Source organism: Euprymna scolopes, chromosome 24 (assembly GCF_053919585.1).
Source record: "Euprymna scolopes isolate OS-2025 chromosome 24, ASM5391958v1, whole genome shotgun sequence".
Classification (NCBI taxonomy): domain Eukaryota; kingdom Metazoa; phylum Mollusca; class Cephalopoda; order Sepiida; family Sepiolidae; genus Euprymna; species Euprymna scolopes.
In genome coordinates, this window is record NC_136505.1 from 14,253,562 (window position 1) to 14,281,213 (window position 27,652).

The window sequence follows — 27,652 nt, forward strand, 5'->3', positions numbered from 1 at the left end:
TAAACACTTCAGCAAATCTCCTCACTAACTTAATGTACTTGCAATAACCCTTATCCCTGAGTGGCTTCCGGGCCTTGATAAGTGGTGATCACTGTGTAAAAAAAAAAAAAAAAAAAAAAGTCAGGTTTTTTTTTTTTTTTTTCTTAACCTCCTCTCCGCTCTTATTCCATATCACTACCAAATATTCTAAAAAAATAATAATTTTCAGACTTATGACCCTTGAAAATGTTTGTCTGAACGAAAAGCGCTTTGGGTATATTTTAACGATCGTTTTTTAATCGACTTATTTATTTTATTGAATTGTACATATAACTTGCCCCATTATGTATATTATTTTTTTTTCTTTTCCTCACCCCGGTTTCCAATTCTTTTAGTTGATTGAATTTACGCGATGGTTCACTTTTTTATAATATATATATATATATATATATATATGTGTGTGTGTGTGTGTGTGTGTGTGTGTGTGTGTGTGTGTGTGTGTGTGTGTGTATATATATATATATATATATATATATATATAATATACTGCTGTGTCCCACAATAGTATATACATATCAGCATTATAGGTAAACTAGTGTAGTAGTAGCTGCAATAATTACTGCGTGAAAATATAGTACTAGTAGTAGTTAGTTAGCTAGTTGGTTGACCTCTATTGGGTTGCATTTTAGAATGATTATTAGTTTTTACTTTTATTCACTCCCAAAAAAATATATTTTGCCATTGTAGTGCAATAGGCTACTGTGAAAGGACATGTTTATAAAGGGAAAACTGGGATGAGGGGCATATCAATTACTACATGCTGATGCGAGTAAACAGAAAGCAAGAAGGAAGTAGCAAAAGAACGTGGAGTAATGGAAAAGTTGCTATAAGAACACAAAAGAAATCCTGGCATCTAGAGATATTTACCGTGAACGGGTGGGGTTTTGCTGCTAGCAAATAAATGAAATGTATGTGGAAAATTAGCGCAATACAGGGATACATAGAGTTCTACCAAGAGGTAGGTTGTATTATTAAATTGTTCGGACTGCTGTTTTCATTTTAGATGTTATTTCCACAACGTATTGACTCCCTAATCCCGTGGATTAAATAACGGGTTCCATTCGAAATTCAATACAGATTCCAGAATTCGACAAAAAAGATTCCCAAGTTTGGCAAGATCTACCTAAAAAAATCTAGAGTTATAATCTGTCGAAACGGTGTAAACAATACATCCATGTTAAAAAAAAAATATCTTAGCCTAAATTATCAACCCCTATCGCCAAAATCCCGAAACGTAACAGTAGCTAATCATCAAAAATGCCTGCATATTCTCAAAAGTTCGTCCCACACGTTCAAAACAACAAAAAGTAGCAAAACATTTTTGCACTAAGAAAAAACTACAGTTAAGTTTTCGCTTTATATAATAACAGTCTAACTATGAATATGCAAACATGTATGCAAACATAATTGCTATATTCATCTCTGTTTCATCTCTTTTCTTTTTGTGTGTACAAATAAGCTCCAGAGACAATTAGATAATTCTGAAACAAACAGAATCAGACAAAGATCACATGACAGCTTTCACCTAAGTCCGCGTGTGATGAACTCTAAATGACTATAATTAATCGTATTTACTCTTAAGAGGACGGCAAAGTCATGTCGACACATCGGTACTCATCAAATCACTGACGTTAAGCAATGTTGAGTCCGGTCAGTACTAAAAGGGTGACCATTTGAGAACACTAGGGTTATATATGCTTTCCACGTATCTCGTCGTTGTTTCCAGTTGGCCTGGACATCTCCTTGCCACTGGAATCAAGCAGGGTCGATTTTCAGGATAGGTGTTGCTAGGGTTTACGCAACCGTTACTTTACAATTACACGCGCGGCTACCCTTACAGGGAGTATCTATTGTCTCTCAAGGCAGAACGAGGGGATACTCCTTTGCATTATTTATGTTCTATGATGCATTTTTTTAGGGGAGAGGAGAGGTACTCAGGTTTTTACTATTGACTACAGGTGACGGATACTCACACCTCTCCTTGTTGACCAAAAGTGCACCAAGCATTGATATTTTTTCTTTCTTCCTTGCAAAACTACATCATATTCGAAAAAAAAACAAAAATTCACTTTCTACAAAACGACAAAAAACACTCAATAAATATTTGAGGATCTAAAAAAACTTGCATCATAAGGATTATTTCCAAAATTATAATATTCGGTATTAAATACTTCAATACGGGTTGATATGTCGTCAAACAAAACAAGCAAACTAAACTTCATAAATAAATATTTGAAGATGTAAATAATTGAAGCATAAAAACTTGAACAAAATTAATAGATTCGGTTTTTAATAACAAAAAAAAACGGTTGATATGCTGTAAAACAAAGCAATCAAACCAAACACCATGAATAAATATTTGAGGAAATAAAGAATATGGTTCATAAACACTATTTTCAAAGTTGATATACCGTAAAAAAAATCAAACACAAGAGGAAGAGATAAAGAAATTGAAACATAAAAAACGTTTTCTTCAAAATAACTGAGTTTGGAATTAAATAACCCGAAAAGGGTTGATATGCCGTAAAACAAAACAACCAAACCAACTTCGCACGTCTTTTTATGTTGATACACAATGGATAATCGCTGAAATAGTTCCTGTGATAAGCGGTAATAATTTCAGTATCATGGAAAATTTAAGACAATTGGAACCAAAGCACGAGTAAGTGGAACAATATAAGTTAAAAACTCTAATATTTTACTCATATCTAGAATTTTGGGTTCATACCTTTTCCGATAGCATCACAGAAAATGTTTAATAACCACTTCCATTCCAAAACTAAATGTATTCTTAAATTATCGCGTACTACGCACTGATAATATCCAATATTGTAAAACCTCTTTCTGCTGAGATTGATGAAGACATATATGATATACAAAGAAATCGTCATCCTATTCTTTATCATCTGAGTGTCCAGTCTACATTGTCCAGACTATCCAAACAAAGTAATGGGAAATGGCCGTCGATACTTTATAACGGTGTGTTCCAACACCTATTTGACAATAGATAATTGTTTCCTCCTCCTCTCCCTCGTCGTCGTCGTCGTCGTCGTCGTCGTCGTCGTCGTCGTCGTAGTCGTCATCATCATCATCATCATCATCGTCATCATCATCGTCATCATCATCATCATCATCATCATCATCATCATCATCCGGTCGGTCAGTAATAATTGCATGCAGCCACTTAAATCAGTAGAGAAAACACCGCCGTAAAATTGAGCAAACAGGAAATTAAAGCGAACTTTAAGAGTAATTACAACACTTTGGATAATTCCAATACATTTTGGCAAATAAAGAATATTCAAGACAAGACAATGTTTGAGGAATCTGTGATTACTAGGGCTAGGACAACAGAATATTCTTACCATTGTTTTTACTCTCGGGTACATATCCGACACAGTTAGACACAGTTAATCAACCAAGAACCACATCACTGTTTATAAAAACATGTCAATGCATATATACTAGAGAGTCAAAACAATGAAAACAATATTCTGTCGTTCTAGCCCTAGTGATTACCTTTAAAGGAATTTAAATGCTATGTTTGCTTACAAAAATATTTACATTTTGTGCAAATTTAACAGGGCGCATATAAGTGCGTGTGAGAAAATCTGCAGCAGTTGTATGATAGCTGGCTTGCGAAAATATTAGCAGTAGCAGCCTTCTTAGCAGATATGCAAATTAACAAGTGTGCGTGAGCTTGCGTCACCAGAAAAAAAAAAGAAAAACAAAGGAAAGCGATCGGATTTTTTTTTTTTTTTTGACTCGTGTGTGGCGAGACAAAAAATGTACCATGCACCGGGTGAGATGGGTGCGAGGCACGGTCGTGGCAGCGATAAATTTTTAAGCTGGTGTCGATACGGCAGAGTTTTATTAATCTCATGGCAAACGAAATGAACAATAAAAAAAGAAGAAGCAGGCATTGATTGGAAAGTAATGGCAATAAATGCCTTTTGTTAAGACAGAAACAAGTCGGAGTTTTGTTTCTTTCTTTTTTATTTGTTTGCTCCTTTGCGGCGGTGTCGGACAGCGTGTGGGTCCGAGAGGTTTGAAGTGTCACGACACAGTTAAAATGTAACAGCCACGTTACATAAATAAGACACTCCAGCGAAAACTTAAGCGAAATTCAACAAAATGTGTACAGGTAATTCTCTCTGCTATGTACACCCTGCCTAAAAACTGCGATTTTACTGCTGATTTAATTAGAGGAACGTATTTTTTATTCTACCTGTATGGATCAAAATTGCATATTCATGACGACTGATCTCATGCATTAATGATCTGAATTATTCATCTCCCTGTTGTAGATATTAACTGTTGGACTCTAAAAAAGAAACCAATGTCACAGGCGTGCATCAGAAGCATAGATGTGTCATTGACTTCCTTCGTGCAGAAAAAATTGAACCGATCACCATTCATTGTCGCTTGTTAAACATTTACGAAGCCGATGTAGTTGGTGTCAGCACAGTTAGGAGATGTATTCGTCGATTTCAGAGTGGTGACAGAGATGTGTGTGACAAAGTGCGTTCCAGACTTTTACGCATCAAAAGAGGCTGCCAAAAGTTCATTGAGAATAGTGATGACTATGTAGAAATATAAATCTGGAGCACAAAAGGTTGCTCGTTTTAATGGCACCACTCTCGTCTTTGTTACTCTACAACGTTTTAGTTTTTTAACTTTAAATTAGGAGGCCTTACTTTTGGAACGACCCTTGTAAGTGCCGTTTCCGTCAAATATCCATGGGAGACAATCATCCTTAATATAAATAGAACAGAGACAAGATCACAAAGAGTAATCAAGTAGAGCAAAGACGCCTCGACAGAGACTTGCCTCTGACTACATGTCTTATATTTAGAAAGCGACACCGACCGAAACGTTGCACAAATAGCAATCAAAATGAGAACAATAGTCCGATCAAAAACGTAATACAATATTTTCTTTTTAGTTGTCTTTTTATATGGCTTGCTGTGCTTAGCTATATTTTGCCACTAACAATTGGTTATTACTTTATTATTGCAGGATATGGTCCTTTACTCAGTGTTTGCCTTTTTATATTTGGTGGGGGCGTCGCTTGTGGCGAGCGCTTTCGATTTCTACGAGAAAATGCAGGTTGATGTCGGATATCAGACGATACAACAGCTCATCTTCTCCGTGGTAAGTTCTTTCATTTTCACCTCTCATAAATCTTCTTGATCTTGCAAAGGAAGTTTTTAATATCCCCAACCTCTTGGACGTCTAGTAGCTTACTCGTATGGCGTGTGAGATCTCATTTATAATATATATAATAGCAGGGAGACCCGACGTTGACAGGGATTTCACACTCCCATGTTTTTAATGTCATCGAAATCGATGAAATCGCCCATTTTTTTTTCAATCAAATCGATTGGTTGCCTGTTCTAGCTGGTTGTTCATCGCAGTGCACCGGGAGGGAGCTCACACGCCTCCCTGCAGTAACTTAGTCTGCAATACATTATAGTCTACATTGCATTGTAGACAATCTACTGTTGATTTTATAAAGTTAATTTTTATATAAAATGACTTGAATTAAAGTTTAAAATGCAAAAAGTCTAATATCATGGTTTAATTGTACTCAAAACAGTAGCATTCATTTCGAACGCGGCTCTATTATATCAAAGAACTTACTGCTGATTTTTTAAGTCGGGCCTTTTGGCTTGTGTGGTAAGAAAACTTCTCAAATACATCTGTGATGTTAGTCTGTATTAGGCGTTTACGTTAGTCAAATTCGCCTGTTTCTTTATTAATCGGATTATTTCGATTATCGATTACCAATACTTATTGAGGGCATTTCGATAGAAAAACCTATGTAAGAACACTGCCAGACACATAAAGTAACTTCGTGGCAAATTTTATAAAATCGGCCAACCGTTTTCGAGTCCATGGAGAACGAAATAACATACACACAGATACATAAAGTTCCTTTATATAATCTAAGAGATGATATTATATTTAAAATAACATAATTTATTGTTTTACTTAATCTGAAAATTGTAACCCTAGAAAAGACGACATGATTCCATTTCCGTTTGATGAAAAATGTTTTCTTTTTATGCAGACCATCTATATCACAATCAGCCGGTCACTGAGGTGTGACCGACAGACGTGTTATAGTAAATGTCTTAAAGCGGTCTCGGGAAGATATGAAGATGGGCCAGTCATTAGGGTCTGTGTAGCAAGAAGAAAATCATACCTGAGATGTTGGATCTGGGTGTGGCTCCTTTCTTTTCTCAAGATGATCTCTTCACCCTGGTGGCATTCTGGTTGGAATATTCATCTCTTTGTCCTCAGGGCCGCCTTCCGACTTAAGACATTTATGAAGGCATTCATGGCAGACACAAGAAAAACGACACGCGACACAATTGTAATATACATAAGGTATAACTAACTATTTTATTTTACATTAGAGATACAATATATATTACAAAAAAAACAATTTAAAAGTGGGCAATAGGCTTTTCAAAGCTAACTAACCTACCCTAACTAGTGTTGAGGGAGGGGGTGGCCCCCCTCCTTTACGGAGAGACGGAATATGCGTCCTCACATCATGATGGTCGTGCAGGAAAAAGACAGAAAGATAGCAAGGGAATTATGGGAAGGGATTTCTTTGTATCTCTACGCTCATGGGCAAATTACCACCCGTCAATGCTGCAGAGTGTGTTAGAAACAGGGGCACAAGGAAATAGTGCCACATCCCTCCCTATGCAATCCGAAATTTATGAGTATTCATAAATTTCAGAAGTCCCTAATTTTCCGTGAATGGTGCGTCAACCGGCCGTCAGCAATCAATGTCCCCATGCTGAACGTTCCATTAGGAACTCAGTGAAGCAAGTTATCTTTTTCCACCAGGCTCCTGGTAGACTGGTATACTGCTTCAAATACCAGAGAGGGTAATCATCCTCGCCCTCCATCGAGGCAATGGCATCATGATTTCAGTAACTGGATTTACACTTTCTTAAGCAACCAGTATAATATTTTTTTTAACAAGGCCGGATTTTACGTGAGTTCATCACGCCGACCTATACGTATTTCACTAAGCCGGATTTTATGTGAGTTTATCACGCCGACCTATACGTATTTCACTAAGCCGGATTTTATGTGAGTTTATCACGCCGACCTATACGTATTTCACTAAGCCGGATTTTATGTGAGTTTATCACGCCGACCTATACGTATTTCACTAAGCCGGATTTTATGTGAGTTTATCACGCCGACCTATACGTATTTCACTAAGCCGGATTTTATGTGAGTTTATCACGCCGACCTATACGTATTTCACTAAGCCGGATTTTATGTGAGTTTATCACGCCGACCTATACGTATTTCACTAAGCCGGATTTTATGTGAGTTTATCACGCCGACCTATACGTATTTCACTAAGCCGGATTCTACGTGAGTTTATCACGCCGACCTATACGTTTTTTTTAATTTAGTCTGCATAACATTATTTCTGTAACTGGATTTACGCTCTCTTCAGCAACCAGTATAATGTATTTTAACCAAGTTGGAGTTACGTGACCTCATCACGCCGACCTATATGTATTCCAAGTTATTACTTCAGTTACTGGACTTACGCTCTCTTCAGCAACCAGCATAATGTATTTTAAATAAGTCGGGGTTACGTGACCTCATCACGCCGACCTATATGGATTTTAGTAAAACCTCGGTCTTCAGAGGTTCTAATCCAATTTAATTCTGTTAGAGCAAGGAGTCTGCCGCCGAGCGACCAATAAAAACTATCCAACACGGAATATTTATTAATTATATAAAGAATTAATTAAGAAGGGCACTCAGCCTTCATGAGTTAGAATACTCAATTAGGGGAAAAAAATTTCCAAAAATAAACAATTCAGAAACCTCGTATACATTAAATCAATGAAATAGGGTGTTAACATATTTTTTTCTTAAAAAAGAAAACATTTTTAAAAAAATCATTTCAGAGCACCTCAGTCACAATTAGAATTTGTTTACACAATGCAAACGCATTTCAGTTATTACATTCATAATTAACTTTTTCCCAAATTTCAGGGTACATTTAAAAAGTATGTGTATTTTTTCAAAACTTGATTTACAAAAGATCATTAAAATTTCATTCCAAAATTTAAAAATTATTTCAAGTATTTTGGTTCATCGTTAAAATCAATTTATGTTAGTTAACTTCTTTGCAAAGTAATTCATTTGTTACTTTAAAAACAATCTTCTCAAAAGGTCATAAACTTCGAATAGACCCATTTTTCGTAATACAATTCAAAAATTATTCCAAACATTTGGTTCATTATTAAAATTAATCTTCCGAAAAGATCATAAAAAATTCATTTTGAATCAATTCACCCTTCATAATGAGATTCAGAAACATCCCAAATTTTTCATTTCGTAATTATTATTTTTAAAATTCAGTGTACATTTAAAGTTATTTAATTGATTCTTAAAAATCAGTTCTTCTTATAGGTCATTATCAAGGTCATTTCGAATTCAGAAATATTTCACGTTAATTAACTTTATTTTCCAAAGTAATTATTTTATCATTTAAAAGCAATTCTTTTCCTAAACTCACTCACAAGGATTATTTCGAATTAATAAACTCCCGCCACACCTGGGAGTTACATTAGTTAACGACCGGTTCTGTATAGTTAAAAGCTCGAAAAAATTAAAATTTCAATTAAAGAGAGATCTTTCTAGACTGAGGAAATCTTTTTTTTCTTAAGAATTAATTCAATTTTATGTATATACTCCTCAGTCAATATTTCAGGGACCCCTATCATACGGTCCAATTTCAAATAAACCTTCAATTAAAGAATTCGCTCGAATAATTCTTCCTTAAAAATAATCTAGAATTCAGGAAAATTTCTTTCGTTAGTCAAATAATATTTCCTTAGAAATTATAAAAAAATTCAGAGAATATTCGAAATGTAATAGCATAATTTTTCTTAAAAAAAAACTATGAAAATTTCAGAGAACTCTTAAAAATTAACGTAATCATGTAACAGTTGGCTTTTGCAACCACTCAAAGATTTCAAAAAAGTACTTTAAGTGCTGTTTGAATAATTGTCTCAGTTTTTATTTTTAATAAAACCCAATTGAAGACATCATTTAATGTAATTTAACGAAGCATAAATAATTTTGTTCTTTAAACTTGGTAGAAAAATTTAAAAAACGCCAAGTTAATTCGTTATTATATGCCCTCCTGCAATCAGCCATGGAGGTTTAGCTATACAATCATTAAAACACAAGAGTAGAGAAAGAGAATGAGGGGGAAAAGAAGGGGATAGAGACAGAGCGATGCCATTACACGCCCCACCACCCTCATAATATGATTACGTAATAACAAAAATAATCTTCGACAATTCACTCTCTCGTCCTCATAGACCCTTACAGGTAAGGGAATGAGAGAGAGAGAGAGAAGAAGAGAGAGAGAGAGGCAGCTAGCGTTGTTCTCCCACCCATTCCTTAACACCCTCGCAAACACTATGACGAGGTCATCTTCGCTTATCTTTCCCATGTGCGGCCATTGTTTTAAACACATGAGTGACAGGTAGACATTAAACATTTCTACGAGTTTAAAAAAAAATAAGAAAATAGAAAAACAATCTTATTTTGAACAATTTTGTAAAATCCATTCTCACACAAAACTTTCATATTATATAACCCCAATTTTTTTTCTTCTTTTCTTTTTAAACAGACAAAACATCAATAAAAGAAACATTATCAATTCTAAAAAAAATGTCCTCTTATGTTTCAGCGTTAATTGTTACCTAACCTGAAAAATAAACATATCAACTGTTCATGGAATAAAATGTAATGTAAAAGTTCTATTTTTTCAAATCTGAATCTAACACTTGCAAAGTCAAAAGAATTTTTTTTAAAAGTCCTATATTTTTATAAACCTGAAATAAAGATCAGATAAAAAATGTTAGGTATCCTTTTTTTTCTTTCCTTTTTTTTTTTCTTTTGTAAATTTATTTTTCGAGCTTCGTGTTTGAAGGATTTTTTTCTTTCATGTAATAACAAGATGCATAGATATACACACATATAGATATATATCTTGAGAGAGACAGAAAGAGAGAAAGTGTGAGAGAGAAAAAGATATTGCATATTCTAGAGACAATTTCTTTTTGTCTCTGTTTTTTTTTGTGTAGGACACATTTCTTAACTTTTTTTTCCGAAGGGTTACTTTCAATACTCTTTTTTTAAAATCGATCTTTTGTAAACTGTTTTTTTTTTTTTGTAGGTGCAAGACAATTTTTTTGGTCAGGTTCTGAATTTTCTTTTTGAGTGCGTTTTTTTTTTGTGCGCGTGTGTACTGGTCTGCCATTTTTTTTTAAATTTTGCCAGAAATAATAGTTTTTTTCCGTTTTTAAAGACCGTGGACCATTTTTTTTATTCGATTCGTCTAGTGGTCATTATTTTTGGTTGTGCCGTGGGTTTAAGGGTCGAAATTATTTCCATGCTGGGAAACAATATGTCCTGGTCATAGTGCATCATTTATACCACTATCAGCCGGTCACTGAGGTGTGACCGACAGACGTGTTACAGTAAATGTCTTAAAGCGGTCTCGGGAAGATATGAAGATGGGCCAGTCATTAGGGTCTGTGTAGCAAGAAGAAAATCATACCTGAGATGTTGGATCTGGGTGTGGCTCCTTTCTTTTCTCAAGATGATCTCTTCACCTTGGTGGCATTCTGGTTGGAATATTCATCTCTTTGTCCTCAGGGCCGCCTTCCGACTTAAGACATTTATGAAGGCATTCATGGCAGACACAAGAAAAACGACACGCGACACAATTGTAATATACATAAGGTATAACTAACTATTTTATTTTACATTAGAGATACAATATATATTACAAAAAAAAACAATTTAAAAGTGGGCAATAGGCTTTTCAAAGCTAACTAACCTACCCTAACTAGTGTTGAGGGAGGGGGTGCCCCCCCTCCTTTACGGAGAGACGGAATATGCGTCCTCACATCATGATGGTCGTGCAGGAAAAAGACAGAAAGATAGCAAGGGAATTATGGGAAGGGATTTCTTTGTATCTCTACGCTCATGGGCAAATTACCACCCGTCCATGCTGCAGAGTGTGTTAGAAACAGGGGCACAAGGAAATAGTGCCACACATCTACTAGTTAGCCAGTTCCTCTTCGGCTTTTTCCTATGCAATTTCATAGCACAAAGTACATATTAAAGTTGTTCTTAGTTCTAAAATAAATGTCTGCTTGAAAAATACATCCATTTTAATTATGTCCACTAATTGTCATTCGTAATTAACTGAAATTACCCCAGCTTTCATGTAACTATTTCTATCTTCTCTTTTAACAGTATTCTTTTCTTTTAATCATTGTCAATAAAATATTAAAATCACTGTATAAAATATACCGATTTTTTAAAATGTTTCTCTCATTGTTTTTTAATCTTAACACGAGAACACTTCTGATTCTGACGGGATTAATATAATTCATATCTTCAATTTTTACTTGAGACAAATACAGAATAGAACGATAAATTTGTCGCCTTAAAAAAACAATAATCTTTTATTGAAAAAATCAATTCAAGTAACTTGATTATGTAGTAGAGCTGAAATCTATTCAATGTAGCCGCCTAAAGGCCTTAATTACCGCCTCGATATGGATCCGGAATTGGCAACATGCTTTTCCACAAACGACGGTGGGAGCTCGGCGGATGGCGGCGATCAGGCTGGCTTTGGTGTTGTGGGAGGTCATGTTTATGATGTTCTCGGCGTATGACCATACAAACTAGTCCAGCAGCTTCTGGTCGGGGAACGATGGAAGCAGTGAGAGAAGGGTACAGCCATAGCACTCTTTCTGAAGCCACGCCTCGGTCTCTTTGGACTTGTGGACTACTACCACGCCCAGAGTCTGCCAGCGACGACCTGATTGCACCAGATTATTATCACACTCTTCAGGACATCTAGGTACACTTTGGTGTTGACTTTCAAGCCGATATCGAAGATGTGAGGTGGCATGAGGTGGCATGAGGTGGCTCTCACTTGAAACTATACCAAAGATCATAACCGTTGCCGGAAACTTTGTTTTTATCACCCTAGGCACATTTCTGTTATTCGTGGCAATCCAGCGATGAATTTTGAGGGTGTTGGCAATAATCTTGTTGTCATAACTTGAATCCGTAAAGAGCATAAGTTGTACAGCAGCGCATCTCCGATTTCGCTCGTTGAACATTGTGTCACTTTCAGACATGGTAAAAGACTCCTATCGCTCATGGGATTTGTAAACCACTGGCCAACTAGTAGATGGTCTGCAACAAAAAAAGAAAATGGATTTCATCAAACGAAAATGAAATCATGTCGTCTCCTGCAGAGCGACAATTTTATCGTTCCTCCCTGTATAATTTGTAGCGTAGATTATTGCTAAGAACGCATCCTCCCAGTCGGCTCATACTTTAATATCATGGATATCTCTCTCAGAAAGAAAGAAGGCAGAAAAAGTGGTGATTGTCCCTGCTTATATTGGATTGGCTAGAGAATATTACGCCAGCAGTTGCCGTTATACGAACGCACGTATTGGGTGGCATTTAGGGGCTTTTCTTTAATCCAGTAGAAAAGAAAATGAACCACCGCTCATTGGTTGTTGAGTCAAATTGATAACTTGATACTCGAAATATTCTACGTCTTTTGTATTAATCGATTCTTTGCATGGCATCTTACAGGCACTAAGATGAAATCCAATATGGCAACACTGTCCATTATACGTTGAAAGCTCAAATAAAGCTATTAATATTATAATAGAAACTAATACAGCACGCACCATTGCAGTATATTCTAAAGGCTGAGCTTAGGTTGTAATCTACATGTAAACGCAAGAACCTAAATCATGAAAAAGACTGACCAAGAAATCTGAAGATAAGTCATATCAATTACTTGAAGGAGGTCACAATTTTACCTATTCAAAAATAGAAACCATGTATTAGATATAATTTATTATAATTAACTGAACAGTATTTCCTCTAATGAAAAGGCTAAATACATGGTGTTCAATAATTAATGTTACAAAGTATTTGGCCCATATTTATTAAATAAATTAAACAATACAAATAACCCAAACGTTAATCTATACAATAGTATAACTAGATTCAAAATATCCTAACGTTATTCAATGTAACCGCCTTGTGTATCAATAATCTGATGCAAACGCTTGATGACGCTAAACGAGTCCCGAATGATATTTTGTTGGAATCCCTCATTTAATTTTTTTCTTCAAATCCGCCAAATTCATATGGTGGGAAATGAGACTTTTTCTCTCCAAGATAGACAAAATATGTTGATCTCACCAGTTAATTAGAAACGTTTTAGTCCTTTCCACACCAAGATTCGATTCATATTTAAGGTTGTAGCAATGTCTCTTGCAGACTTTCCGGATTAGAATAGCTTTACAATAGCTATTTGTTTCGCTAAATCATGGGAGATATTGTCAAAAGTAATCTTCAAGTTAAACTATATTCATATACATGTGAAAAAGAACAAAAATCATGAAAATTCACTAAATATAGATAAGAAAAGAAAGTTGTTACAGTAAAAATTGAACACTTTGTATATTTGCTCGTTCTATTGCTGTCCTCGACTCAGGCTCTATACATTGTAATCGTGTCTGACCCTTGCTCACTTTCTACCTTCAAACAATGGATATTGCCACTCGGATGTAAGGGGCTACTATTTAGGAAAATGTCTACTGTGGCATATGTGATAAGATGAAAGAGATGTCTGTTCACATTACATTTAAACTGAATGTTTATACAGTCAGATAAACATGAAACAGGGACGGAATTCCAAAGTCTAGCCATTCAAAGGGAAAAAAACTCTTAGAGTAGCACGATTTCGAATGTTTAAAATGAAGGAGTGGGATTTTGCTGCTAGACTGGTTTGTCGGGGATATGTACGAGTGCAATGAGTTTAGCAGAGGACATAATATTAAAGTGCTTGCAAAATGCACAAAGATATCAAAACTGCGACGATGGAACAGGGGATGGAGCTTGGTTGATAATGCGGTAATTATTAGAATCGTGACTTTTTTTAATCTTATCTAAGAGACTAGTGGTAAATGCACCAGCCCAGATGTAGCAACAATGCTCCATGCATAAGCGAATGGTGGTTTTATATTGATCTTCGATATTTTCAGATGTAATTTTCTAGTACAATAGGGGGAGCCCACTTTCTTTGCAGCAAGCTTTGCAAGGCCCTCAATTTATTTGTCCCAATTCATGTTTCCTATGAATGGCAAGCCGAAAAGTTTTTACAATGAGCTCTCAGGTAGATGTTATTTGTCAGGGTAATTAGTGGTTAAGAAGATTTCATGTAATTGTTAAAAGAAAGAAGCTTAGTCTTAGTTGCATTAAATGTTACTGTCTATTTACGATACCATTCTATTACGAACTGGAAGGCGTTTTCTAAGGTTTCTGCCATATATAGATGTGTGTACATTCGTTTTACCATCATGCTTAGTATAGAGTCTTGTATTATCGGCATATATACCCCTCTCAGATACAATTTTATCAGGGAGGTTGTTTTATGAATATCATATGATATCTTCGTATCTTGTATCTTCATTGAACTACAATTTGTCTTCAATAAGTTTCCAGATTTTTTGATAGTACAAACAATGAAAGTCTAGTCTCTTTTGACGTAATCTCCTCCGGCTGCAATGCACTTGCTCTACCGTTCCAAAACTTTCTGGAAGGTCCCATGGAAGTCATCTTGTGTGGGCGTGTAAATGACCCTCGTTACAACCTCTTTCATCTCCACGATTGTCTCATAACGACAGCCTCTGAGGTTTTCCTTGAGATTAGGGAATAACCAAAAGTCATATATATCAAGATCTGGGCTATAGGGAGGGTGAGGAACTGTCTTAATGCTCAAGTAGTTTGTAACAAAGATGCAGTTGTGGACTAGTGCATTCATGCAAATATTCTGTATCTTCAGTTCCTCGCAAATAATTGTGTGGACAGTTCCCACACTGACATCAAACTGTACTCTTATTGTCTTTATAGACACACGATAGTCCTTGTCTATGAATTGTTTTATTTGCCCAATCAACTCTGGTGTTCTGACTTCCATACTCTTCCTACACCTCTCATCATCCCTTACAGACTCCCTGCCTTTCTTTAATCTCTTATGTCACTGAAAACATGATGCTCGATTCATGCAAGCTGGTTCAGAAGCAGTCTGAAGCATTCCATACGTTTCTGTGACATTTTTGTCAAGTTTAAAACAGAATTTCATTTCATATCGTTCTTTTAAAGTGTCCTCACGTCCAGATTGCATTTTTGAAATTCACCAGCTGTGACAATAAGTCTTTAATAGAGTGTATTCCAATTCCTACTGTAGCTGTTCATTTGAACCCGAATCATAAGCTTGGGCAGTCATCTCATAAAATGTATAGCATACTGAATTTTCAAGAGTCTAAAATATTAAATGCCTGTACAAAAAAAAGTCTGGAAACTTATTGAAGGCACTTTGTACATATAATTTTACGAACGCATTTTTAACTCGCTGTTCCATAGCAGTAAATCATAGAAACTCTTGGCTCCAAGCTTAAACGATTGCATTATTTTTCTGTTTTTGATTGACTGACGCGAATGCTGATATTACGATGTCTGAAAAGTAAAAAATAAAACAACTTGGAGTATAGCAATTACAGATAGCATAACTTTGTTGGCTAGCTGTCCGCGTTTGTGTGTGTGTGTGTGTGTGTGTGTGTGTGTGTGTGTGTGTGTGTGTGTGTGTGTGTGTGTGTGTGCGTGTGCGAGAGAGAGAGAATGAGTGTTTTGGTTGAATGCTGAATCGCAATTCCTAAAAGCAAGGTAATCTGAAAATGGGCCAGGATCAAAGTGTAGTATTTTTTTCTGATACTGCCCTTCGTTGTTTTCAATTCACTTTTTGATCTGGGTTATTGGAGGAGAAGTCCTTCATGGCTGATACATGTTCTATTTTTGTTACTAAACAGAGTGCCTCTTTTGTGGGAGCTAGTTTCTCGCCATATTAAAAACCGATCTAATGTCTAGCTTTGCCCTCGTGGACAGGCAAGTAAAAAAATGCTAATTTTATTTCCACGGTGTAAAAAAAATGCGTAAATAGAACTCTTGGGAATATGAAAGCATTGGATTGGAAAATTGCGAATAATGAATTAATGAAGTGTCATTGTGTAGATAAATCTTCATAATAACGACGCATATCATTTGGGCATTGTGTATATATTAGAAATCTTATATCCTTGCAATGTTTATATAATAGATGTGTTTTCATATAACTGTGATTGAGATAATCGAACGTTATAGAAATATCGCAATTACAAAACAGATTGTTTCTTTGTATGTCACAATTATATTTTCTAGTTTCTTAGCTTCGGGTGATTATGAAGAACACTGTATACAACCATTATAGGTTTGTTGCGTTTCGCTTGCTAATTGTTAAATATTTTAAAAACATATCACGTGATTTGTTCGACAAATCACGGCTTAATATTGCTAAGCTCTATAAACTGTTTAAAAAAAATGAAATAACCGTGTTGTCTACTATTGTCAGAAGTCTCTCTCTACAGATTTTTTTCAGGATATCTTGGTATGAGACTCCACGCTACAAGTAAACTGAATAAATATTCAAAATAACATAATGTTCGAAATCTAAATAAGATCTTATTGGTATGGTGACCCAACACTTGCTTATACGAGGAATAACGCGCTTTCTCCAAATGATGCTGTCTGTAGTAAGGGCACTTATCTAGATACTCCACCAGACTAGACAAATTCTTGCCCTGTTAATTTTCCTAACGTTTTTACTGTGTTCTTCTTTATTAAACTATTGAATTAAAGCATGGTGCATTATTCAAATATCTACCTTGTATAAATAATCAAATATTACCCCCAGAAAGAGTCTGCTTTGTTTCTAATAAATGAAATGACTGAAATAAAATGAAATTAAAAAACAAAAAAAAAAATGGAAGTTACAAAAAATAATCATTCGTCTTTCTCTCCAAACATTAGAGAAATTGAACTTTGGACTCGACATTTCTTCGGTTCCGTCAGAAAGAAACGGGCATAGATTTAAACTTGGAAGATGAAGATATATGTTTATTTTCATAATACAGCGTTTGTTGAATTCTTTCAGCTTGCAAATAAAGAAAAGAAATAAATAAAAATCCTGGTCGGCATTTTTTCCTTTTTAACAAAAACATTTATTACCGTTACTTTCGGCAACACTTGAAAAAGTCTCTCGGCGCCACATGTCCATTTTACCCATAGTGCGTTTCTCTTTCTTCTGACCGCATGCTGGTTACAGCTGGCCCATTCTCGTCCTCGACTTTACACGTCCATTTTCTTCGACGTCAGCTTTCTTTTTGAGCAAGTGATGCATTTTTCTCCTTATTCACCCTTTTTCTTCTCGTGAACACTTCATAATTTGCATATGCGCCTTTTTCGGCTATTGATGCTGCTAATTTCTTCGCAAGGCAGCAAAACCTGCTACTAATACTTGCTCCGCGCTCATATGCACTGTGTTACAAATCGAACCAGTCAGTTATTCATCATCACCTTGTATGTGTTTATATGATTGTGCCTATAAATGTGTCCTTCTGCGCTTATAGGCCTTTTTATGCGCATATGTACAACCTTAACCCTTCCTTTTCTCTCTACAATTGTCAGTTTTAAACGTGATTTTATAGCAGTACACAATGGGTGTCTTTAGCAACGATAACACCTTACATTTAACACGTACACTATATTAACACGAACTCAGTATTCTGTTTTTGGTTTCATAGAAAACAAAACATTTTACTTCCTCCGCCCCTGCGCTTACATTAAATATGAGTTATCCATGCAGAAACGCTTTCATCTAACACGTACACATTAACACGAACTCAGTATTTTTACTTCCTCCATCCTTGGACTTACATTAAATACCAGTTACTCATGCAGTAACGCCACCACCGAATTCCATTCAAGCTTAAACTAAACAATGATGGGTGTCTTTTTAAAATGGCGATCGCGCATGACTTAAAACAAAACGAAAGGCTTTGCAAAAGTTTTTTCTCCATTATTGATTTTGGTCGCATGTTCTCATGAATAAAATTAAATATCAATCAGAGATTACAAAAACAAACACAGCACACGATATCTTCCGATAATATTGTTTCCATTTTTTTTTCTTTCCTTGTCATTTTTTTTTTCAGCATATAAAAGTTGTAGGATCATTTGTAGTCATAGCACACTATAACACAGATTCTAATTTCGTGCATTCGTTTTTTCCTCGTGTCTATTATAAAGCGTTATGTCACCAGCAAATATACCCATCTCGGACACACTTTTATCGGAGTTGATTAACATATCAACCCTTATCAGGTTATTCATGCCGAATTCACTTATTTTGAAAAACAACTTTTTATGCTTCAAGTTTCTTAGGTCTTCAGATATTAATTGTTTGGCTTGGTCGTTTTGTAAAGGACTCTGTTGTTTTGTTTTTGGCCTTGCAGAACATGATTGAGTTTTGCAAAGAGAAAGGGAAAAGAGAAAAAGCATTAATGTTTTTATACATTTCAAGTCATGAAGCTAGTTTCTTCAGACAGGGAAGTGTGAGAGAAAGAAAAAAGAGGTGAGCACGATTGCTGTTTGTGTTTTTGGCTTTGCAGAACATGATTGAGTTTTGCAAAAAGAGATAAAAACAGTGTGCGTTGCATTTGAGCCGATATCTTCAGACAGCCTGATCTGTTAGCAGAAAACTTTTATCATGAACGTCATTTATGATTATCAGGAATATTAAAAGTCAAAGGATCGATCCCCGAGGCCCACCTGCATTAATATTATGTTGTTTAGATGTACGGTCACTAAAGAAAACCTGGAGTTTTATCTTATTTTAAAATGGTCTTATTATGTTAAGTATTCCTTCATATGATTTAATTTTCATGCGAAACTCTTCATGCTTGACATCGTTGGAGACTTCAGATATATTAAAGACCACGGCCCTACTTTCTCCTGCCTTATCCAGTGTATATGTGTTCAGATATTACCTTTAATATATCCGCAGTAGAACGGGCTCACCTAAATTTATACTCTTCGCCAGAAAGAATCTTGACATTTACAAAATGGTTTACTAACGTTTGGCGTTTGATTGACTAACAGCTCAAATGTTTCAGCGAGGAGAGGGGGAAACTGATGGGCCGATAATTGAACGGGTATGTTCTTTCACCAGAATTCTTGAATACTGGTACCACGGGTGCAACTTATTTAACTTTATCTAATCTACGAGGTAGATTTTTCTTGTTCCATTAGCTATAACTGGTAGAAGTTTTGAGTTATTTTTATTTTATACTTAGTAATCTAAGATCTACATCTAGTATATGGTTCGGCATATACTCTAGAAGTATTGAACTGCTTTCCCACGAAGGAGAAAGTTTCCAAAGAATATTAAATTCAATAGCGGTTGTTAGTGGCATGTATATCTAGGTCAGGTGAAATGACGATGATAGCTTTTACCAATTTATTTTTCACAACAGTGTCGATGTCATTTCACACATAACGCTTTGTATTTCTAAATGGTCAGCCATCAAGTATTGGCCAGGCTAAAGTTCACTTAACTGAAATGATCTAACGGGAACTGTAGCATCAACGCAATCATGTCGTATACAATTCATGAATATTATGGCCTATAGTGTGGAGTTAACGTTAAGCCTCCAAAAATCTATTGCTTGACGTCGTCAGAATAGATACTCGACGACATTATATAAAATAAAAGATTAAACAATGAGAGCTAGTTAAAGTAATATTTGTTTTCCTTGCCGTTCGCGATGTATAAATGTATTCATACGCGATCGGGCGTAATGAGGTCTTTCCTTTATAAATGTGATTACTTTATCGTCTGAATATGTTATCCGCAATTTCCAATTTAGTTGTTATTTCTTCTTGAATGCGTTATTAGGCAAAACTTGTAACAAGGTCTGCAATTTATCTTGATTTGACTAAGGAAAGCAATTCTGCTCCGAAATATAATTTGTCTTTAAAAAGTATCGCCGGACAAAAAAGAAATGTAATCAGATCAAAATGGGTGCTTTTTTTATTCATATAAGTAGCTTGGAAACTTTAGATAAGAGACGAAAAACTATTTAGGTTGTTTTTTAATTTCGTAATTGGATATGATTCGAGCCACGTTGAAACAAGAATTGATTTTTTTTTTAAATATAGTCTTCTGTGTCTATTCGGTTTTATTTTGACTCCCAAACATATATAAATAAATAAAAATCTGTGTAGTTTAATTATCTATATATCTATAAAAGTGAGAATGTGCGTGAGGACACTTCTCAACCTATATACTCAACGAAATCTTGATCTATAGACTTGAAATTTGGCATATAAGGTATTCAGAAAACTTCTTTTTTTTTAATCGTTTTGATCCGGAAAAAAATGGCTGATTATGTATCAAAATTGAAAAATTGGAACGTGGGGGGGGTCATCGGATTTTTGTCTGTTTGTCAACGGGTTCACGACTGTGCATGTGCGGTCGTGAAACATGACAGCTTCCTTAGGTTAAGAATTAGTAGATTTGAAAACACTTTTTAAATTTCATCATAAGCTGGCCTAATGTTATTGTACTTGACTTAGTGAACATAAAAGAGACATAAAGAATTGAAACTCCTTACATCCACTTTTTTGTCATTGTGCTGAACATGATCACTCGTTTGACTTTGATCATGCAAAAATTATAAAATTCGTTGTAAATAGAGCTAAATGAAGACTTCTAAAATCGGCACTTATTTCAAATACTAGCGCCATCACGCAAAGAAAAGGTTTCTACAATTTAGCCGCTATTATAGGAAATATAATAATCAGAGAGCAAAATATGAATACAGATCCTGGGTAATCAGTCTATATGTCCTTAACTGTCTCTCTTCATATAATTTAAACAAAATAAATAACATTTTAAAAAATGCGCATGTACATATGTATTTAAATAATCGTTTTAATGTGTATATATGAACAGAGAATACTCCAACCTTTCCGCACGCACATTTACAGTTTCGGCCCAGAATGGGAAGAACTTTAGGATTTTTTTCTTTTGCACTTGTATGTGGTCTGTAATCGTTTTTCTTCTACATTTTCCTACGAAATCCTGATGATGTCCTCTGAAATAGGGACGAAACGTTGATTACTATTTTATTAATTCTCGGTTTTCCTTTCAAATAACATAACATCAACTATCGCTTGTATTTTTATTTTAACTCATATATATATATATAAATATATATATATATATATATATATATATATATATATAGAGAGAGAGAGAGAGAGAGAGAGAGAGAGAGAGAGAGAGCCTTGGAAGTTTCTTATAAGATTTTAAAACTATAAAAAAATGACATTCATTGGAGAATTATTTTGTTAGTAAGTCAATTAATTTCCTGTATCGCTGAATCATTTTACTTACATCAACAAACAATAGTTCCAATGTTCTTAAATGGATCATCAGTTGTTTACCATTAACCACTGGTTCGGGGTTTAAAAAAAATAATACATTTTAAAAAAATACATTAAATAACTGCTTCCCAGCAGTGTTGATCAACACCATCTCTCTTAAAACATATGAACAAAAATATTTTTGATACTGGATCTAGTTTGTTTTTGTTTTTCTCCAGATAAATTAGACTAATCAATTCATATCATTTTAAAAAAAGTACATATATATATATATATATATATATATATATATATATATATAGTCTTGGAAGTTTCTTTGGGTTTCTTTTTTCGTTTTTTTTACAAATAATAAATAAATAAATAAAAATAATAAATAAATGAAGAAAAGAAAAGAAAAATACGTCCAAATAAAAAATGGGCGACTTTCTAAGAAAAACACCGGTCTCCTAGGCGGAGACCTTAACCTTAATATCGTTTCAAAAATCAATAACAAAAACCATATATATATATATATATATATATATATATATGCGTAGATAGATAGATAGATAGATAGATAGATGAATAGATGTGTATATTTATGTAAATATAGATGAATATGTCATCATTGTTATACCTTTGCAAGTGATGATGCTTATACGTGGATTTATAAGCATTCATAATAAGATATACCAAAATATATAGATATTAACAATCATATTGATATGTTAATGTATATGTGTTTCTGACTCATAAAAGCTATCCATCTTTTTCAGATAAGAATCACTTTCAGAAGTTGACAAAGATTTTCTGTCGAAAGACAAAAAACTTTCAGTTGAAGAACTATGAAGAGAGTGATGGTACCATTATAACGAGCGACCTTTTTGGGCTCTGGGATTAATTTTCTACACAGCCACGACCATTCTCAATTAACTTTTTCAGCCTTTTTTGATGCCTCAGACGTAAATGTCCGGGGCACTCATTAACATTGACATTACTGTCGTCACTCTAAAATTGACGAACCCATCTCATAACTGTGCTGAAATTAACTACGCCGGCTTCATAAATGTTCAACAGGAGTAGGTTATGTTAATTGGTTCAATTTTTTTCTGTAAGAAGGAATTCAATGGTGCGTATTTGCTTCTGACGCACGTCTATGACAGAGGTTGCTTTCTTAGAGCCTCACACCGTCAATAACTGCAACAGTAAGATGGAACTTTCAAGTCATGAATGCATAAGTTCGGTCATCATAACAACGCAATTTGCAATGCTCTTTGATTTATTCGAGGGAAATAAAAACAATAGGAGGCATTACTTTTGGAACGTTCCTTCTGTGTTTTTTGGGGTTTTTTAACTCTTCGTTATTAATAATATGCCTTAAGTCGTCAATAAATCAGCTTCAGGCACAATAAGTATAAGTTCTACTTATAGCAGCCAATTATTAAATATGACATGTATTTGTATTTAAGTCTGTGTAAATAAAGATATGTCAAATAGATTTCAGAATCCAAACCTTTTTTATATATATATATATATATATATATATATATATATATATATATATATATATATATATATATATATATATATATATATACTTTGGTTTCAGTGTCATCCTTTTTTCGGTCCGATGAGATAGGTTTCTCTAAATTGAGATTCCACTGAAACGTATATGCACATATTTAACCAATAATGTTTGTAAAATAAACATACCATATTGTCCGCCATTAAACACTCTTTCATAAACACACGAGTTTCAGTGGAACAAAACTTAGAAAATCAAATTATATATATATATATATATATATATATATATATATATATATATATATAAGCATTTTTCTTATATTTTTTATTTATTTCTTAATACTTGAGAATTGTTTTTGGGTCCTCTCGCATTACGTTTGCACAAACACACACAGCTAGATAGATAGATAGCTAACTAGATAGATAGATAGATAGATAGATAGATAGATAGATAGATAGACGTGTTTATTAGTAAAATGTTATATTTTGGAGTTATGAAATTTGCTATCAACTACAGTTAAAATGGGTTCAATAATCAATCATTACTTTCAATAGTGAAAATTAAATATTCATGTATTCGAATCGAATTAGGGCTGTTTTTAACGATTTCAAGTTATATCCATAAAATATTACGGGAATCGTGTTTGATAAATTTTATTATGATAATCAAAAAAAAATCGTATACATTTTGAACCTACGAGGGTTGATCAGCCAGTAATGCCTCCTATTTTTATACCGTCCGGATGAATCAAAGGAGTTTGCAAATTGCTCTTCAACTTTTTGGGGTTTAAAAATAGAAAGTTTCATTTTTTTATAATGACCTTCGTCTGGACGTATAACTCAACATAATGAAATCCAGATTGTCCTTTATGGTTGTACATCAAAGCAACGTGATATAAATGCGGATGTATCACAGGGATCAAATCTTTAGGCTTTTATTATTCCTGATATTCATAAATGACCCCCCCCCCTAAAAATTTTGGAGATATTTGCTGATGACACCACGCCTATAACAGATATGCGTGTAAAACTAACGAACACATATCTACGCAAATGGTTAAAATTCTAGAGGAAGACTTCCGGTCTGTAGTGGAATCGGTCTGAAACTGGTTGGCAACCTTCAATGCTGCTATGACTAAGCTTTTTTCCTTTAATAATTGCAAGAAACATTATCGAGCACTGATTGCCATGACTAATAAAAGACTACATGAACGTATTTTCTTCAAGCTCCTAGAATTAACATTCACAGACAACATGAATTGGAACAAAAATATTAAGATAATTGCTAAGGTTGCTGCGAGGAAGGTGGGCTCTCTCTACCGTGTTAAAACGCTACTCATACCTAAGATTACCCTGTATCTCTACTATGCCACAGTTTGTTCATGTACGGAGTATTGTTGCCACATCTGGACTAGTGTATCTGCCACTAGTGACTCACTCCTAGACAGGGTTCAAAAAAGAGTCGCCAACCTAAACTCTAACTACTGTTCCATCGCCGGAACGTGGCATTCTCTCGGCGACAATAACCTCCCAAACTCGACAAGGAGCAAAATCCCACCCTGCACTGTATAAATCCCTAAATATCAGAAAGCCTTCTACTCTAATAGTTTCTTTCCTTGGACTTTGGAATTCCTGAGTCTCTGTTTCCCAGACTGTACTGATATGCAGAAGTTCAAGTTTAATGTAAACAGACATCTCGTTGCTCAACTCTCTATATAGTATCCCTGCAAATTATGCCTCCCACTAAGTGGCTCTTAGCCTTGTTTGGAGTGAAATGGCAATATATATATATATATATATATATATATATATATATATATATATATATATATATATATATATATATATATATATATGCATATATAAAATTATAGTGTTGTATGTTTATTTCCAGGGCGCGATTCAAGCACAGATTCGCACTTTTGAAATCTACCTAATACATATATATATATATATATGTGAGTGTGTGTGTGTGCGTGCGTGCGTGCGTGTGTGTATGTGTGTGTATGTGTGCTATAGCAAATCATTCTGATGCAAGGCCGATTACAGATGACAGAATTTTCTCTTGTTTATTTTCTAAATTGTTTTCTCAGATCTATTCAGATTCATTGTAGTTTTTTTTAGACCATTTTATTTTTGCTTTAAGTTTTGGCGGGAGAATAATAGCAGATTAAATTACACTTTATTTCTTCCAGAATTGACAGAAAAATAAAGTAACAACAAATTGACAAAAATAACAAATAACAGATTGAATTACATTTATTGACCGAAGAACTAACTATATATATATATATATATATATATATATATATATATATATATATATACGAGCAGCTGCTTGCCATTGCCCGGTCGTAAAATACGCTTAAATATAATATTTTAATTCATACAGATAACGTATTAATTATCATAGATCCAATTTTCTATTAAATATTATGTTGTGTCCAATATGTAGTAGTTATTTCAAAAGTTAAAAACAATGCGACTTGTTAAAAACAGTATGATATTTAGCTTCTCAGCGGTATTCGCTACCATATAACCTAAAGACAGATGAATATCAAAACTGTACAAAATAACGTAGTTTAATGTATAATTTTTTTTATAAATTTATTTTAATTTAAATCACACCATTTTTGCTTCATAATTCAGTGAGGTACTTAAATATTTTGGCCCTGTACAGTAATAATGCAATACCACTCGTCTTCTAATAAATAACAATAGAATAATATTAAACCGCAATACAATAGAAGTTATCTAAATAAAGTGAAAATATCTATAAACAATAAAATATAACTGAAATAATAAATTATTCCGCACAGACAAATAAAACAACTATTAAATATAAGTATAATTAAATATATTTGTTTAAATAGATGTGTGTACGTGTGAGCTTTCATAGATGCTGATATATCACCCCACCTCTACAACCTCACAAAATAAATTACCTGCACAATATTTTTTGAATGAATTCAAATAAGTAAATAAAATACAGACAAACGATTTAATGAAATAAATAAAACTAACGACTACATTAATACAAACGGATAACATTATCTCCTCTGCACATCGTGAAATTTTAAGAGAAATGTGGATAGGAGGTCACATGTCTGTGTTTGCGTACGCGCGTGTGTGAATTTGTACACGCGTGTATGTGTGTGCATATATATATGCTTATACATTAAGCCGTTACGTCGCCGCGATTTCATTTACTTCGACGGTTAATCATCAACCGTCTATCGCAATTAATAAATATAAATAAACAAAACATTAGTTAATCAACTATGCAGTAAAATCAATTACTAAATAAGTAGTATTGACTACGAACAATAAACTAAATAAATAAGTAAAATCCATTAAATAAAACATTAGATCAATAAATAATTATTAATAATAATATTAAAATTATATATAGCTAACTGACACAGAAAAAACTAGTAATATATAAATGATATTGACTTCTACGAAAATTAAATAAAAAATTAAGGATTAACGAAAGTAGAATATATATATATATATATATATATATATATATATATATATATATATATATATGATGATTGCTGCATCTTTCCAGATAATCGCCGTCATATTGAGTTCTCCCAATCTTGTCTTCCATGCCATCTCAGATGACGTTGCACTTCCACCGCAGATTTGCACATTTTGAAGCAGATGTGACATACAAATTGAGCAATTTCCATTGAGTTTACTTCCTCTGACCAGCAGTAGACTTGCAAACTTCGCTGCATGCTATATATATATATATATATATATATATATATATATATATATATATATATATATATATACGAGGGGCGTGCAATTAGTAATGCCCCTGACCCACTTCACAAAGCAGTAGAGCAACGAAACTTGGCACAGTTATTAGTCTTTCTCTAAATAAGAACCCCCCAGAGTTATGCATTTTTCCCATCGTTTAATGCAGCTCTGGAGACCGTTTTGTAGATCACCCCAGGTTGGTCCTCCAACCACGACGTGACTTCAGAAATCTAGGCTGCATCATCTGGAAAACGCTTTCCTTTCAAAAACAACTTCATGGCTGGGAAGAGGTGAAAGTCAGAGGGTTCAAGTTCAGGAGAGTAGGGAGGATGGGGGATATTTTCATACGCCCGTGCTTCTGATCTGACGACATGTGAGTTGTGGACTGGAGCGTTGTCCTGCAGGAGGAGGGTACCTTTGCTGATCTTGCCCCGCCTCTTGATTTTGATAGCTTCCCTTAATTTCCTCAAAAGTGAAGAATAATATGCTCCTGTAATTGTGGTACCCTTTGCCAGGAAATCTGCTGTCACTACTTCGTCCTGGTTCCAGGAGACTGTGAGCATGACCTTGCTAGCGGAGGGCTGCACTCTTGCCTTCTTTGGAGGTGGCAAGTCCTAGTGCTTCCACTGCATTGGCTGGGCTTTGGTCTCTGGATCATAGTGATGGATCCAGGTTTAATCCTGTGTAATCAGTCTTTTGAAAAACTTTGACTCATCTTCTTGGCACATCTCCAAATTCATCCTCGAGCACTCGACGCGTTCTCGCTTCTGGAATGGTGTGAGTAACCTGGGAATCCATCTGGCAGATAACTTATACATATGCAAATGGTCATGAATGATAGTTTCTACAGACCCTGTTCTAATCTTGACATCTTTGGCTATTTGGCGAATAG

General features: G+C 34.4%; 1 protein-coding gene across 1 annotated transcript in view; it reads left to right on the forward strand.

Annotated features, from left to right (window-relative positions):
- LOC145246596 (uncharacterized) overlaps positions 1-27,652 on the forward strand; it is a 177,575-nt gene that overhangs the window by 108,142 nt on the left and 41,781 nt on the right. The window contains exon 3 of the mRNA XM_080108256.1: positions 5,059-5,193. Coding sequence (XP_079964382.1) covers positions 5,059-5,193 — 135 coding nt within the window. The remainder of the gene's footprint in view (positions 1-5,058; positions 5,194-27,652) is intronic.